We start from the raw sequence: 17,719 nt of genomic DNA on the forward strand, positions 1-17,719 counted from the left end.
CCAGTCCTACAACTTAGAAGGCTCAATTGCCAATAAGTAACTAGACAATACTTACGCACATCCCTTTGGAAGAAGCCACAGACAGTCAGAAGAGCAAGGGGAAAAAAAAAGAAAAGAAAAAAAGTAGTAAATTTCAATGACAGTTACAAATTTAAAATATGATTTATGTAACAGTTTTTAAATTAACCCTTCTAAGGGGAAGCTGACAGAAGTGCCTTGCCTAGCCTTCCTTATTAAGAGCTCAGCTCCTTAGTATCTCCTCTTCCTTCACATTACCAGCATTGCACTATAGCTGCTGAAGTTATAATGAGCAGACCTAAATTCAGGTTCTCCGAGAAATCACACAAACTTTAGATCTGCTTCTCTCTGTACTCAATCAATTCCTTATCATGCTCCTCCTAAATCCATCCCTTCCATAAATTAAGCTCATCCTTTTGATTATTCTAAGCCATTCTATTGCACGACAGAAAATAGTTAATTTTCTCTTTAAACTAGGCCAATTTTAAACGTTCAAGTTTTAGTATTTGTTTTACAATTTACTGGCACAAAGGCAACTTTTCAGAATCTTTGGTTCACACAACTTTCAAATACAGCAAACAACCAAAAGTAACATTTTCTAGACAAGAACACACGTTTTACATTAATATACCACCGCTAAAATTCCATGCATAATTCACACACAGCCAATTCCTCTGTTAACAAAGAGACAATGCTGCTATTGGTCCCCAGTTATCCAAATTGGGCATCCAAACAGAATACCAAAAAGCTCTTTGCCCAGCCATTTGGAAAAGCGGGACTCCCGTTTGCAAATCCCCTCCCACCCCACTCAAATGTTTGGCAAAATCAAACATAGCTACTATAACATGAGCACTCACTGCCTTCCTGATTTCATTCGATTCCACGCCACCATACAGTTACATTTTTCATGTAGTAAATCCACAGAAGAAATTCTCTCAGACACTTACCCTTGACTTTCCTTCAGCGTCCATTAAGAGCTCCACGTATGTTACCTCACCAACTACAAATCAGTTTCCAGACGACACATAAACCAAGGGAGAAAAGCCAAGAAAACAATGGGAATTTAGAACAATCATCAGCAACCTTGTATGGAGCCTCTGCCTTATAAGAAAGCCCAGAAACACTCCATATTCTCTAAACCACCACACTAGGCATTACAGGTGTGCAGTAAAAGTAGGTGAAACTTGTTAACAATGTCCTTGATTTTCCTCCCACCTCAAACAAGCTACTTCCACAGATTTCCATATCAATTTCCCTGTCTGAAATACTCATTCATGACTAGAGGCAATCCAAATCTACAGGAAAGAAGTCTGCGTGATTCACTTTTTTGGGGAAAGGAGGAAAACAGTTTTACAAATACACTCTTAATATTGAAAGAAGGTGAACAGCACACAAATTGCAATGCCACTGAACTGAGCTCAAATGCTAACTACAAAGATGTGTATATGTATAATACATATCCTCAAAGGCGCACACACGGCTTGGCCAGCTACGTGGGTGTGCAACCTGTCCAATCGCATGGGGCTCTGCACTGAGGGCCATGCACTTGCTTTAATGCTCTGTTGCTGTCTTGAAATTCTCAGTAATTTTAAAATAAGGGGCCCTGTGTTTTCATTTTGCACTGGGCCCCACAGATTCTGTGGCTGGTCCGCACACAGCACTAGGCTCCACAACCGTCACAAGTAGGATGTGTAAATATTCTATCACAAAACCAGAGGAGCATCTGGATTCTCTTCAGTGAATTAAAATTAAGCCAGGCTGTATTCTTGGTGCTCTCTCTCAACCTTCTCATTTAAGGACACAGATAAATGCAAACTTAGAGCTCAGTCTGCATCTAAACAGCTACACAAACTCACTTAGGATGCTAATCTATACAAAGGGGAAAAAACAAAGCATTTCAAAAGATTCTGCAGATTTTCCTCAAGGTTTGGATTGCCAATTCATGACCACCACAACCAGATGTTAGAACCCACCTAGACAACCACCAAAATGGCTGCTGAACTTGAAGATGGCACAAAGACACCAAAAAACCCCCAGAAATTTAAGTGTTAACTTTGTAGAAACAATATCTAGGCAGGCTCTCCAAAGTCAAGAAAGGGCTTTTGTTCTAAGAAATACTTTTTCTTTTTCAATGATTATTTTTATGATGGTAAAGCCTTCTCTCATTCAGTTTTCAATTTGGCTTAGCAGCCAAGGGTAAAAATAACCCTCTTAATGGGCCCAAGTCCTTCCTAGTCTAATTCCTTTGTTCAAAGGATATTAAAATTATTATGAAGATTTTAAAATTAATATACCAAGGAAAGACTGAAATGTAAAATAAAAGTATTGTTAAGAATTTGAAGGGCATATTAGTAGTATATTTGCATGGCAGTTGACAGCAAGAAGGCCAAGTGTTCAAAGTTTAACTGTACAGCCTCACCTCCCTTGTCCTTTCCTGAAATATTACAAACCAAACCAGCACTTTGCACAAAACAGGAAGGAGAATCAGTGCAAAGAAATGAAGAAACAAATTAGGAGGGACTGGTATAGTTTAACTTTTGGACTATGCACAACTGAAAAATGATCACAGCCAAGGGACAGTCATACAAATTGGCTTTCTGTTATCCTTACAAAAATAAAGCAATTCCCAAAATGTTGTGGTCATTCCTGAGGCCATGTTAAAAGCCATTTGTTTCAACAGCAGCAGCCATTTGAGGACCAACAGCCCCTGTCTCCACGTTGATGAAAATGCCAAGTAGTGTCAAGACAGTAAAGAGACCCAACCCCAAGCTTACTTCCTAGATGCCAAGTAGTGTCAAGACAGTAAAGAGACCCAACCCCAAGTTTACTTCCTAGAGCTGTGACTACCGCCCTAATAACCTTAAAGATAACTAAAACAATCACAGTATCTAACTCTGACAGCTGTAACTATGTTGTCAGAATTCAAATATTGTTGCATTTTCAAAGTTTCTAGTTTGTGCCAGTAAAGACACTGATTTATATCAAAAAGCTGTCATTGCAACCCAGAAACCAAGCAAGTCCAAACCAAACTTTTTTCCATGGTCATAACCATTTTTACAAAAAGCCAGGTTTAGAAATTAGGACTTTTTCTACTTAACATTCTAGAGACAGCACAAATCCAACTTCAATCCTCTGCACCAATACTCTGCTTAAAATGTTCCCTCTTTTTCCCCAAATGGTATAGTTGTTTATTAAAAACAAAAAAAAACATTTAAAAAAGCCTCCATCCTATCAGTTTAGCCATAGGTTAGGCAAGCCTTGCGGCTCTACCATGAGCAGTGTTGTTCCCGAGTATCATCAATAATGACCATGCTCCTCATGAATTCATAATTTTCTGATCTCTACCCTGAGAGACCACATCAATTCAGAGATGTAAGCAAATCACTGTTACAGCATCTGCAACAGTTGCCAATTCATACTTCCCTACAGGAAGAGAATAATAAAACCTTTAAAAGACCACCTCTCTTTTAGTTCTACATTATTAAAGCAAAGACCTGTTTAGTATAGTCAGTACAACTATCAACAAAACTTTGAAGGCAAAATTTACCAACTATTCATAGTCTGGTCACATTCAATGAAATGAAGTTTAAAAGAGCAAATCAACCAAAGCAGATCAGTTAGGACCGAGGCAGAGTTAACAAATTGGCAGTAGCAAGTCTCATAGACATGGAATTCACAGGTATTAATGAAAAATACTGCTGCTCCTCTCATTCCTGAACATGGATGGAATCCATGGAATCCCAAGAGCAGGTTACTAAGACAAATTCTACTGCAGCTTTAAACATCAAAATATCTAAATGAAAAAACTCAGACTTTGAAAAATCTAATGCCAAATGTCATCACCTACCTTTATTTTATTGTTTTTTAAAGGTAAGATATTCTAATATTTATTTATTTATTTGACTGCTCCGGGTCTTAGCTGCAGCATGTGGGATCTAGTTCCCTGACCAGGGATCGAACCCGGGCCCCCTGAATTGGAGCAGAGTCTTAACCACTGGACCACCAAGGAAGTCCCTACCTTTACTATAAAATGCTCAAAGAACTCATTATTAACCAACATTTAGGTGAATTATTTAAAATATTACCCCAAGAATAAAACATATCATGAGGGTAAGAGAATGAGCAACCCCAAAAGAATTCATGTAGTCCCTTGGAGCTACTTTAACACTCCTGGACATACTTATAACACAGAGTATTTGTTTCTGTATTCTCATTTCATTTACTGCTCAAGGCTGAAACAAACACGCGCATGCGCACGCGCACACACACACACACACACACACAAGTACAGGGGCTAAAGCTTCACTGAAAAGAATTCAAAGGGGGGTGGCTCCAAAGCAGGGCATGCTCTAATGGAGGGGTACATGGAATAAATACATATTTTAACTTGGAAAGCCTGTTTCTTTAATATACAGACAACTTGAAACACAGCAAAATAATTATTCTATACAATGATTACTCAATTTATGGAAAAATTAGAAAATGATTAAGCACCTTCTTGCTCCTAATTCCATGGTCGAGAACAGAATTCTGCCTCTCTAACTCTACCAAAAGCCAACAAATAAGCCAGGCAGGCTGCACTATTAAGGTTCAACCCAAGTACCCACAGATATGAATGCTTTAGCATCAACAGGCCTTTCCAAAACGCAGGCTGAATTTCCAACAAAGGAAAATATGAAGGAGCCAAACAGACTGGGTAGGGATTTTTACTTAAATTGAAAATAAAGTTCTGCTCCACAGACCCACAATGTAGATTATCTTCGAGAGCCAACAGAGACTTACTATTGGACTATATACTTGCCCTCTGGGCCTCAGTTTTCTGTCAGCTGGAATTTGAAACTGACTTAAAGTGATGTATTCAATAAAAACAGAAGGATTAAGTTCTTAAGAAATCTTTGCTTACACAAGTTAAACTGACTGCTGCTAAGCTCAGAGACTGACTGAGAGTAAGCTGTATCACTGACCCTCCTTTCTTTGCTCCTCAAACTGTTCTCCATGTTTACTCACTGCTTGTGCAGCTCAGTCCTGCCTCGGTTGCAGCTGCCCCACCTCGATGCTGCTGGCTCCCTGGTTAGGCCAGGAGAACAACAGCCCGACGACGAGCTTTCTTCATCCACACAGGACTTCTCGGTAATGTAGCACAACACTATTTAAGTTGAGAATTCCCAAGATCAGTCACCTTTTGTTCACGGAAGTCTTAATTTTTCGCCCAGACCTTATGGTCAAACACTTTTGAGATGTGTATCCCAATATCGATCCAGTGATGAAAATGAGGTAGCTGTTGAGACTGTTAAGTCACTTTCAAACCTGGTTTGGCAAACCTCCAATTCAAATTCCCTATTACACTGGCTCTCAATTTTTGTTTCAATCCACTCCTCAGTGTTCACATCAGTCATTCATTCCATGCAGTATCTCCGTTAAAAATAACCATGATCAAAAGGACGGAAAATAGAAACCTTTCCTTTGCTCCATCAGACACTTGGAGCAGGAAGGGGAAAGCTCAGGGAAAGCTCAAATTCAACTCTGCAGGCTGTTTAATCCATATCCCTGAATGATATGATGGGGGAGGGGGCGGGGGAAGCACCCTGGCACAGAACAAAACAAAGCTCTCAGTACCTTTTCTCTTTAAAGTCAGCAATGCTGATTTCATGACAGTGCCACCAAACAAGCTTTGTGATCCCATCCAGGGGAAAAGGCACAAGTGGCCTGTTCACATAATACAGGCATTATTAATAGGATCTCCCTAGAAGTCTGTTAAATGCTAACAAACATGGAGAATATACACTTGGTGTCCAAGGAGGGGAAAAAGATCGGGAACTAGGGAGGGGTACATGAGGCACTCTCAGGCATGATTATCCTTAGGAAAAAAACTCCTGTCTTGCCATCTCAAAGCTAGTACTTGAGTTCTGACAGGCAGCAATTATAGGCAGTGCTGCAATGACAGAGCATTTTTCAGATCTTTAAGCCAAGGAAAACTAATTCTAGCTATTCTACTAGTTTCCTGAAACAATAGGACTATGATTTCATCAGGCATAGACTCTTAAAATGCAGACTGATAAAGAGTGGTCGGATTATAACAGCCCAAATCTCTGTGGTTTGCCCACTTCAGAGACTATCTTGAGACTAATACTTTTAGAGTGTTAAGTGCCTCTATCCGCAGCTTTTTTTTCCTCTTCAACAACAGTCTTCAAAAACCTTAAAACATGTGCAACGCATTTCAAGTAAATACTTCAGATTTCAAATAATCACTGAAACATATTTTTGGTATACCAAGACATGGATTAAAATATTTTTTAAAACCACATAATGAAAATAAGGACATTTTTAAGAAATCGTACGTATGTAAACAGTAAATTTCTTTAGACTTCACATACTGAACGTAAGGTTTACCATAAAAAGATTACCTTTCTCTTATGAATCCCTTTATTCACAATCCAATACTTCTAATAATTTAATTAAACAGAAAAGTAATTAATTTAACCTGTACAGGGGAGCTCTAAACAAGAACATTTTAAGGTTTGTTAAGAATAACTGATTTACTGCACACCTGTAATTCTAAATTACACCACCAAAAATACACTGAAAGGGCTGAGCCAGGGCATTAATAGCAGTATGCCAAGGGAATATGAGAACCAGTTTGGAAGTATCCGAATAAACCACCAGGCTGGCTCCACACTTAATACAGTGCAAAATAGGAAATTGAGGTGAACTGCTTCTACATCCAGAAACGTCATGGCTGCTGCTGCTACCAGCTTTAAGGCTTCCAAAACTGAATTACTGAATGGTAAAGCAGTAAAAATGTCACCTACTTTATCCATCATGTCCCAAAACTGGTTCACACACTCCTAAAAATGGAAAAATAATTTGGCCTGCAATCTCTTACAAAATTCTAACAATTGCATTTTCAAAGCCACATTCCTGGTTCTTGGAACTACTATACCTTATTATCAATGGAAATATCAATTCAGCGGTTCAACCAAATCACGAGAACACAAATTTGGGGGTTATTCCAAAAACTAATTCGAATGAGACCCAACTGTACTGTACAGAAATTCTAAGCTTTATTGAAGCAGCAGTCCCAAAAACCAAGAACACTGCATCTGGGATGCCACATGACACGCCCTTCAGACAAAAAGAAGAAACTTCACTCTTGCCCTAGGAACATTGGCAGGAATGATTTGGCTGATCAAGGCAGGAAAACAAATCTCACACCAAAACGTTTTTCCATCCATATTACCTGGAGAAATACTACATGGGAGCAGCCTACATGACTGTACAGAGAGGTTCATGGTGCCTAGTGCTTCTGGCATGTCATGGTTGAATTAAGTGATGGGACAATGATGGCAGTGGGCCATTCATAATTTCAAAACCCAATGCTGGGAGCACCAGTACACATACCAAAATGGCCTATCCAAGTGGCATCTGTCACTGAAATGTTAATCATTTGACAAATCAAGCTCAAATCTCTTTTCATTATGAATGCTCCAGAAAAACCAATACCTTTCAGTCCTTCAAAAAGACTCCATTTAAGAATAATTTGATTCTAGGTTTCCCTTGGGGTAGGGGTGAGAGGAGACCTCAAGGCATTAGACAAATGGTTCTCTATCAATAATTTTGTTTAAACCTGGGCTGAGCAATCTCTTTAGCCCTGTGTGCCACCAGCAGGGCCCAGAATCAGAAAAGAAGACAAAAGAAGCAGAACAAGAGTGAAAAAGGAGGACACAAGTGGTGTGCACAGGGGTGGGAGGCGGAATGGGGGGGAGGTAAAGCAGAGGACCATGGGGGCAACCAACCCCCTAGGACCTCCTGGTGGCAGCAGAGCTTCATTCAGTTGCTTCCTCTACCCTAAGCCAGACTTTAACACCAGGGCTGTGACCGATATGTGCCTAAAGACACCAAATTACACAGCAGATGCTTTATTTTGAGCTATCCAATTGCCAATCTACTCTGTGTTTTCCTCCCCAGGGTGGGGAAGCCTAACAGTTTAAATACAAGCTACAGTTTTATAATTTAGGATCTGAGCAGCACAAGTTCCAGCTACCAAATTTTGATCCCAGGAAGACAGCCACAAAATTTAAACAAACTACCTTCCCGCCAGAATTTTAAAACAAAAAGGAAAAAGAAAATATTTCTCCCACCTCATATGAAGAATTCAAAAAATTTCCTTAACACAAAGAGGCTCCCCTCAAGCTTAATCAAAGCCCTATATTAACCATATTAAGCCAGTAAAATCATTCGTAGGCCAAGGGATCAAACAAACAACCTGTTTGACACACAAGTGCATGACCACAAAAAGTAAAAATAAAAAAGTAGGATGGGGGGCTTCACTCTCAAGCCTGGAGAGAACACATGCTCTACCCAGAACAGCTTCACTGACAAAAAAATAACCAAGGAATTATCCACAGAGAAGATGACACACCAACCTTCTGACCCTACTCAACCACCAGTACCATTACCTTTTTCTTTAACCAGGTCTTTAAGTGACTGCCATTTCACATCAAAAGGTATGTTTGTAATGAAGGCTCTGTATCTTTTAGTTGGATTGGCATATGGCTCAAAGCGATTGCCTCCTCTTTTTATGTTTTTCTCCTTCCTCTTCTCATTCTGAGCTGGTCGTTCTCCTTCACTGAATTCAAAAGAGAGGGGAAAAAAAAGTCCATATGTTAGCACAATACTAAAGACAATATTTGATTTTCCAGGTTTGCAATCCCACACAAAGTTACATGTAACACAAGACTAATATTGATTCTTATTTGAGACAAACTAAAGTGGTCCATAGAGCAGAAAATTGCAGTAGTACACTCCTTAAAACCCACCTATCAAAAAAAATCATTCCCAAGACAAGTGTGCTTTCCTAGGCCTTCACATACTCCTGTGGGGCTCTAACAGAGGTGGGGGAGACAGACCAACCCCCTGCCCAAGGTGCTTTAATTCCAAGACAGAAACAGGAAATGAGAAGGAAGATTTATAAGATTTCATGGAACAGAAATGAAGTGGTACACATAGGCCCAACCAATCTTAGCTTTACAAATAAAAGTGTCTTTCATTGTGGGTGGAAAAAAATTGGACTCAGGTACTTGTATACCATTAGCAGCATTATTCACAATAGCAAAAGGTGAAAACCACCCAAGTGTCCACCAACAGATGAATGAAATAAATTAAATGTGGTAGATCCATACAATGGAATATTACTTATTCAGCCATAAAAAAAGAATGAAGTGCTGATACATGCTTCAACACAGATGAACTTTGAAAACATTATGCTAAGTGAAATAAGCCAGACATAGAGAAAAAGGGAATAGAGGTTACCCAAGGACTGGGGAGAGGTGGGAATGGCGAGTTACTGTTTAATGGCTACAGAGTTTCCATTTGGGATGATAAAAGAAAAAAGTTCTGGAAATGGCGAGTGGCTATTGGCATAGTGTACAACACTGTACCTAATACCACTAAACTGTACACGTAATCATTTTAGAATGGCAAAATTTACATATATTTTACCACAATTTTTAAAAACAAAATTTTTAAGGGAAAGAAACCATTCTCTACTCAACCCTATTACTTTGAGGCTAGGGAAACTGAAGTCTGAACAACGCTGGTAGGTAAAAGACAGCATGCAAACAATTCCACCTTTGGCAAAGAAGGGTGGATTTGTTTTTCTCACATGGCCTTTCCTGTAATACTCTTTACCTCTGTGCGTTAGGTGCGTCCATGGAGTAACATTTCTAACCTCTACAGGTACGAATCTGGCTTAAGAGTGGGCAGGAAAAGTTACACAAGAAATGCAGGCTCCCCAAAGCACAGAACCAGACAGGCTGGAAGCCCAGTCCATAGCCCAGGAACCGGACAGGGTGTGCACAGCAGGGTAAGGCCCTGCGCTGGCTGCGTGTGGCTGTCGCGAGCCCCTTTTGACCATAGGCAGACACCTGTGAGAGCTGACCAGGAACAACTGGGGAGGCAGCAGCCACAGAAGTCCTCTCAGGGCACTAAGTCCAGCACTTTCTGCTTCCCAAGCCCTATGCTTTCTACCAGCGAGAATCAAGGGACTTCCAAACTACAGATTCTAGCAGAGACTTTGTGATCCACAACAAAAACGGAAAGAAAACAAAAAGTCAAGATTACAGTATTGATGATTTGTAAGACCACCTTCTTTAACGTAAAGGGTTGATCTTTATTCTAGGATGTGTCTTCCCTGTGTCGGGGAGGGGTAGTGTTCAAACATCAATGGTAGCTGGAGGACTTTCTTTCAGTGTACTTGCAAAAATTAAAGTTAGCAACTTTTTGTAGTCCCCAAAGTATTTTTTTCTACTGGTCCCTCATATTCAAACACAGGCATGCCAAGTGGTAACCCAGTGAAGTTATCACCCTAGGCAAAACTAAGGAAAGCAACTTCCTCCATGATCTGAATTATACCAACATGCAATAAACAGACCTCCTTCACATGGGCTGGCAGATGGGGGAGGGGGAGGAGGGCCACACCAATCCCCAGATTCCTAGAATTCTTCACTCTGTCTACCCAGGCTCACAACTGACCCTCCTCAGGCTGACTGCACACTGCAAGCACAGTCCACCCATCCACTCCATATCAAAGCCCTGCGCCTGTCTGCCAGACAGAGCACGCATCTTACATAAGGAGGAAGTGTGTTACAATTCATGAAATGTGTATCAGTCTACACTTCATGGGCCTACAGACGGTCTGTAGGTAGGAATATATTTTAGAACTGGTTTCTTTTGAAACCCAAATATTCTACAATCTACATTTAAAAACATTATTCTGACACAGGGTTCATGACACAGTAATGCTTCCAGCCTGTGTTTTCAAAGACTGCCCAGCTTACCTTATTAGTTACAAAATGTATAAATAAATAATTACAAGACAAAGTAGGTAACAAAGTATCTAGGCCATATTCTGCCATGTATCATTACTGCTAAGAATAAACTACCCAATCTAACCCCAGAAGCTGGGGATTTGGTTTGGGGTTAATCCACATCACATGGCTCATCATCAAGAAAGCAGCTCAAATGGGTTATGGCCAAGGTGTGAGCAAAGCACTATTGTACCCAAGTCCTTCTCTGGCTAATCATTTCCTCTCTCTGAGAAGTTTCCTCCTATCTCATCACTTCCAGTTTCTTAAAAAATTGACCTTTTTGTAACTCTAATAATCACCATCAACTCTATTCTTGACAGAATTGTAGAAATCCACCCTCAAAGAAACCTCACGTGACACATGTTCAAGTATAGATGATGTGACAGTTTAAGAAAAGCCCATTTTTTAAATGTTTAATTCAATTTTCTCACTTACCTTTGGGATAAAATTAGGGGAATATGCTTCTAGCCCTAAAATACATATAACACTTAACTGTTAAAACCTTTTAGAAGCACATTTTTATAGATAGATTAATAATTTAGCTACAGTGATGAAATAAATTGCTTTATCCTAAATACCCCAAATTTAGCTTATAGAATCTTAAATGTTAAAACACACCTACCATACATATCCACAACTAGATACTTACCCAGAAGAAAATAAATATATCATACAAAAATTTAGACCTGAATGCTCACAGCAACATTATTTGTAATATGCCAAAACTGGAAATCTAAATGTCTAACAGATAAATGAATAAACAAACTATAGTACATCTACACCAAAATACTACTCAGCAAAAGGTAATGAACTACGCACAACAACATGGATGAATCTCAAAATACTTATACTCAAAGAAATCAGACAAAAAAGGAGGACATATGGTATATTTCATCATATACAACTATATTTGAGAAAATCTAATCCGGCAAACTAATCTATAGCAGGTTTTCTCAACCTCAACACTATTGATATTTGGGGGCCAGATAATCCTTTTGTTGTGGGAGGCTGCCCTGTGCACTGTAGGATGTTCAGCATCATCCCTGACCTCTACCCAAGAGAGGCCAGTAGCAGCCCCATTCCTCAGACTTGAAAATGAACATCAAAAATATCTCCAAGACACTTCCAAATGTCCCCTGAAGGGAAAGAAGAAATCACCCCATTGAGAACCACTGATGCATACTGATGGCCTGGGGGTGGAGAAAAAAAGGACTCAGGATTACAAAGGGGCAGCAAAGGGGGTTTTGGTTGTATTTATTATCTTGATTCAGTGAGGGTATCAAATCGTACACTTCCAACTTATGCAGTTTATTGTGCCAATTATACATTTTTTTAAGTTTCCACTAGTCTAATTTCAAACCTAACCCCAATATAACTTGACTTGTAACTCCTATATAAATTAACAAATCTGTCATTTTTCAAAGAAACTGAAGCTACCTAAGCAAGCTAAATAAATGCCTTACCAATATTCTCCTTGCTAAGTGGCTCCCAATTCCCAATGAACACCCAATCTGATTCTGGCACCCAATCATCTACCTGAAGTTCTAAATAGACCCAATATGTTAAAAAACTTTTTCTGACAGTCTATCAACCTAATTCATGATAAATCAATAAAGATAAGCCCAAAGTATCTGTAAGAACGTCCCAAGTCATTAAAATAAGATTATGTTTAATATGGCTTTGGAATCGTTTCTCTGACTGCATTCTTTGAAAACTGATAATTTAACATGTCACTGCTCCACCATACTAGAATTATACTGTACATAAAAATCACAAGTAAAAAGATTGAGTGCCTGCCTATTTCACCAAGGGCATGTAAAACAGTGAATCCCTACCCTCCCTTACGCCTCCATGGCATTCCCTCTCACGTATAATACTCTCATTATTCTGTTTTTCAATCAAGAGTGTAGTTGTAGTTTGAAATGGCAACTCCAACTGCAATACCTTGAAATCCTGGCCACATCTCCTGAGGGAAAAGACTCCCCCACCCCCATATTCCCTTGAGAACCATCCCTTATGTAAAATGACTCTTCACAGAAATCCTTTCAATCCTGAGTTTCCCCTACTGCATTTAAGATGTGGAGAGCACTATTCACAGCACTATTCTAGCTCCAGGTCCACCTCTTCACTACCCACGTGATTTAAGCTCTTTCCGTCTCTGGTTCTTTATCAGCAAAACCAGCATAACCTGTATCCATGTGGCTTACAGGGATGTCGTGAGAATCAACAATCAGCCTACCAAAAAGCAGGCTGGTAAATGTTAAGCGCAATACCTAAGGGAGCAGTACTACAGGTGAGTAAGAGGTAGGGTTATCTAGGTCTGAACCCCAAGGTCACCAACTCTTTGTCAGGCCTCAGTTCCTTCATCTGTGAAAGGAGGTTACTTATCCACACTGACAAGTTTAAAGGAGAGACTTGGCACACTAACTGTGGCAATGATATATTTTTGTACCAAAAATTTTCTGGAGAATGATTCACTCCTTGCCTTCTACCATTGCACATACTGATTAGGCTTTAAAATAAGCCCACTGGGGCCACAGCTGAGGAAACCTAGGCACTGTACTCATTACAGACTACCAAAGGAGCAATTCAGCTTTCACCTCTATGACTGCAAAACATGGTAATGAGAGAGACCATCTGCGAACTCCTAAATGAAACAATCAACCTAATCTTTGCAGACTAGCATCTCCCTGCCTAGCCATGAATAAAATCAAAGAGCAAAGTGAAAGCAAAGAGCTGGCAGCATGCATTCAAACAACCTACAGCCCATATTCTAATCTTGAGCTCACAATCAAATGTGCCTCAAAATTATTATCAAGTATACACAATCACTTTTTAAAGTACAGCAAACACTCAAATCACTGCAAAGCACAGAGAATCTGGTTAAAACAAAACAAAACAAAACACACTTCAAATAACTGTGTTCAGTGAGAGGTTACCAGGGTGGTGTGTGGAAGCAGCAAAGGACCTGGAGGCAAGATGGCCTCCCCCAGATTCTTTGGGTCAATTTCCTTAACCTGGGTCTTCTCAATTGTTCATAAAAAAAAAAAAAATTTCTTGACTGTAAAACATTGTCAACACTAACATTACATCCCCAGGAATTCATACTAAATACAAAGTTTTATTTTTAAAATAGCCTATCTCTCAGTTTTCTGATTCAGCCACAAGGTTACTCTGAAAGTGGAGTAGGTTAAGTCACTGATTTTAAATGGACGGTGCAACTTTTATTTTTTTAAAAATAAAATTTTAAATTAAAAAAGAAAAAAAAAAATCAAACCTAAGCCTACATAGTCCTCTAAAATGAACGTTTTTACCTCCTAATATACCCTAACTCTGAATCTTGACTATTTTTTTTAACTTCAGAATGTATTTTTTTAATTTATTTATTTTTATTCCTTTATTTTTGGCTGCATTAGGTCTTGTTGCTGCATGCAAGCTTTTCTAGCTGTGGTGAGTGCGCTTCTCACTGTGGAGGCTTCTCTTGTTGCAGAGCACGGGTTCTAGGCACGCGGGCTTCAGTAGCAGTGGCGGCTTGCAGGCTCTAGAGCGCAGGCTCAGTAGTTGTGGCGCGCAGGCTTAGCTGCTCCGCAGCACGTGGGATCTTCCCAGACCAGGGATCGAACCCGTGTCCTCTGCACTGGCAGGCGGCTTCTTAACCACTGCACCACCAGGGAAGTCCCCTGACTGTCTTTAGATGCAACAGATTTCTCATCAAAATAAAACGAATCCTCCTCTTATACCCAGAAGAAAAGGAACTGCAAAACAAGCTGTCCTATCTGGGGTCCTCATCAAGCTTGCTATCTCACTGCCTTTTTGGTTTACAACACCACTCCACTCCTGGTGGAGACAAAGGTAAGAAGAATCCAGTCTCACTCATTTCCCATCCCTCAAAGGCTTTCAAGATAAAAATCTAAATTCCTTAGTCTGGAATTCATTGCCCACCAGCTGGCCCCCAGAGATCCAGCAGTTTGGGCTCTTTATAAATACGTATCAAATATATAAAAATCCCTAGTCTTTGGACACTCTCCTCTCTGCCTCTCTCCATCATCTTTCATCCTCTTCTCCCTAGAGGAACACCTCTTAACTGCCCCCAGCAGATCAGGTTGGGGGGAGGGGAGCCCTTCCATGCTCCCTACCTAGTAACTCCTTTTACTAATATCACAGCACAATTACTTACTATAAAAATATTCGTTGGCCTTCCCTGTGAGCGGGGGGGGGGGGCGGCTTTGTTTTCTAAAGAACTCTGCTTTAAAAGCTTCGTGATGCAAAAAAAAAACCCACCACGAACACAAACTTTTCCTATGACCCTCCGAAACAGATCTAAGTGTTCCTAACTTCCTGAAACAGTCTCTACTAAGCAGTCCTAGACTTTGAGGTTCTTTCCAACACGGGCTCTTTAAGCTTTAAAACCTTCAGATTCTTTCTAATAGCCCGTGTGTTACCGTGCGTCACAAAATGACTATTTGGAATCAGTCACAAAATGACTATTTGGAAATGGACAGTGGAAACTGGGAAATTTGAAAAATGTACCCCAGATGCTCTAATCTATAACTAATAACTTCTCACCTAGCATGATTCTAGCAGCACTCCATCCTGTGATAAAGAAATAAAGGAAAAAGACAGGTAATGAAAAAAGTTTAAATGAACACATTCCTTTCCAGAGTTTTCAATAATAAAGGGTTGGGAATACTTCTAAGATGCCTTTCTCTCGATTTCCAAGGACCAGTAACCACGGTATTTTGTTCCCCCCATCTAAGGGGAGAAAGTTTAACAACACAGCTAGTATTTAGCGAGTGTTCACTAACAAAACACTTTTAACTACATTCACTTTTAATCCCCACGAACTCCAATTATGCACATTAAAAACTTGTGGGAAGGCAAATTCATAGGAGACCGAACGTATAACACAGGTAACCAGGAGAGGGGGAGAAGAGGAAGTTACTGTTTAATAGCCAGTTTCTGTTTGGGATGATGAAAAAGTTCTGGACGTTGGATACTAGTGATGGCTGCACAACACTGCAAATGGAATTGATGCCACTGAATCGTACACTTAAAAATAGCTAAAACTGTAAATTTCATCTTATGTATGTTACCACGATTTTTAAAAGACGTATGTGGTAAATCAAATGTGCGCCCAGCCTTCCCCTGTCCTCCCCCCCCACAACTGCCGGGAGGAGGCAAAACGTCTCTCCATCTTTCAGGCGGCTGTAATCAGAATGAGTGGGGTTCAAGGGGACATAAGGTGATGCTTTAAAGCTTTATGGAAACTTTAAAAACCGAGGACACGAGACAGACCTCTAAACAGGACTGAAAGGGTGACGGAGTTTGGAAATGGGTGAACCCGCCTGACGATGGAAAAATCTTCCCCTGGAACACGGTAGAGAATGTTTCCTTTTTTTTTCCCCCCCTATAGTTTGTTTCTACGGCAGAACATTGAGCAGCAGGTCCGATCTCTCCACAAATACCTACTGCGCACCTGGGGAGAAGGTGAGGGACTTGAGCCGTGGCCAGAACATGGAGCGAGGGGCGGTTCCGACCGAGGCACTTATCGCGGGGCCGGGGAAGGGGGGGGGGGCTGGAGAGGAGGGGAACGGCGCGCGCCGGGGGGCGGGAGGGGGGAGAAGGCTCCCGGAGCCGGCCTCGCGGTCCTTCCCGATACCCACCCGCCTCTGTTACCATTTACCCGGACCAACAACGGGCGAAATCCTGCGTGCGCAATCCCTCCCCTCCCCCCACTTTACCGATCGGGAAACTGAGGCCCCGGGCCACTGCGGAGAGACGTGAAACCACGCGCCCAACCAAGGTCACAAGACAAGCGAGCGGGTCGCGGACTCCGGGGCTCGTCGGCTCCGGGGCCCGGCGCGCCATTATCCCCGCGCGCAAAGGCCCGGCCTGAGGCCTTTGCGTCGGGGTCGGGCTCTGACCCGGCCTGGAGGGACCGGGGGAGTTGAGGCCCGAGACCTGGGAAGAAGGAGCTGTCCTAGAGACGCTCCCGGGGCCGCTCAGCTTCATCCCTCACGGCCTGGGCGGCCCCCACCCTCGGCAGACCCTGAGGGGAAAGCCCGGCCGAGGCCGCGCCAGTGGGAAGCCGCCAAGACCTAACGGAGCCGCCGCCGGCCGCCGCAAAAGTGCCCGGCCTGGGACAAGGAGCCGTGGAATACTCACCCTTTCGGGCCTGGAGCTCCGTTGCCACTCGGCACGCCGGGCGTGCCGCTCTCCTCCTCCATTTTGGGCTCCGTCGCCGCCACCTCGGCTGCCGCTTCGACCCCTGCCGCCATTTTCTCCGCGTCTGGGCTTTGTGTGAGCGAGCGGGATGCGCGGCGCTGCGCCTGCGTGCTCACGTGATCCAGCGCGACCAGTAACGTCTGCTCGCGCCGCGGCGGCCTCCAGCCTCCTTCCCTCCAGCCCCGGGCCACGCCCCTGTTCCGGGCCACGCCCCCGCTGCGCGCAGGCGCGCACCGTCAGCTGTTACTAATTCATTCTCGCAACTAACTTGCGTTTGGCGCCTACTGGATACTCCATCCGCTCTCCAGGTCTGGTAGAGGCGCCATCTCTCCACCCCCCACACGTGGACCTCGTCACTCCCAGCTTTCTGTAATCAGAGCTAGGGCAGAAAGGCAGCGAAAGTTCTGTTTACTAGGCTAGAAAGGAGTTAGGCAGGCAAGGGTAGGACACTAAAGGGCCAGGCCGTAGGACAAATGTGTAAAATGCTCTCTCTCTAAGCAAGTATCATCCTGCACCAAGAATATCTGGGCTGTATCCAACCTGTCTCCCCACCATGCTGAGAAGCCCTGGGTGCAGAGCCCATGGCCTAAGTCTCTCTCACTAACAGCCGT

At 42.0% G+C, this 17,719-nt stretch overlaps 1 protein-coding gene across 9 annotated transcripts in view; it reads right to left on the bottom strand.

Annotated features, from left to right (window-relative positions):
- The window catches only part of HNRNPM (heterogeneous nuclear ribonucleoprotein M), a 39,249-nt gene extending 22,031 nt beyond the window's left edge, over positions 1 to 17,218 (bottom strand). For 3 of the 9 annotated variants that reach the window (XM_067032886.1, XM_067032887.1, XM_067032885.1), the window contains exons 1-3: positions 17,049 to 17,185; positions 8,475 to 8,644; positions 962 to 1,018 (exon numbers count right to left, since the gene is read on the bottom strand). Coding sequence is in view for 2 of the 9 variants with exons in the window: in XM_059063040.2 (XP_058919023.1) it covers positions 56 to 63; positions 966 to 1,018; positions 8,475 to 8,644; positions 17,049 to 17,161 (344 nt within the window). In the remaining 7 variants the exon portion in view is untranslated. Of the gene's footprint in view, positions 1 to 55; positions 1,019 to 8,474; positions 8,645 to 17,048 lie in introns of those variants that run through there. The other 6 variants (XM_059063040.2, XM_059063039.2, XM_067032888.1 and 3 more) reach the window with 6 other exon arrangements.
- Between the last annotated feature and the right edge of the window lie 501 nt (positions 17,219 to 17,719).

This window comes from Kogia breviceps, chromosome 4, assembly GCF_026419965.1.
Source record: "Kogia breviceps isolate mKogBre1 chromosome 4, mKogBre1 haplotype 1, whole genome shotgun sequence".
Taxonomy (NCBI): Eukaryota; Metazoa; Chordata; class Mammalia; order Artiodactyla; family Physeteridae; genus Kogia; species Kogia breviceps.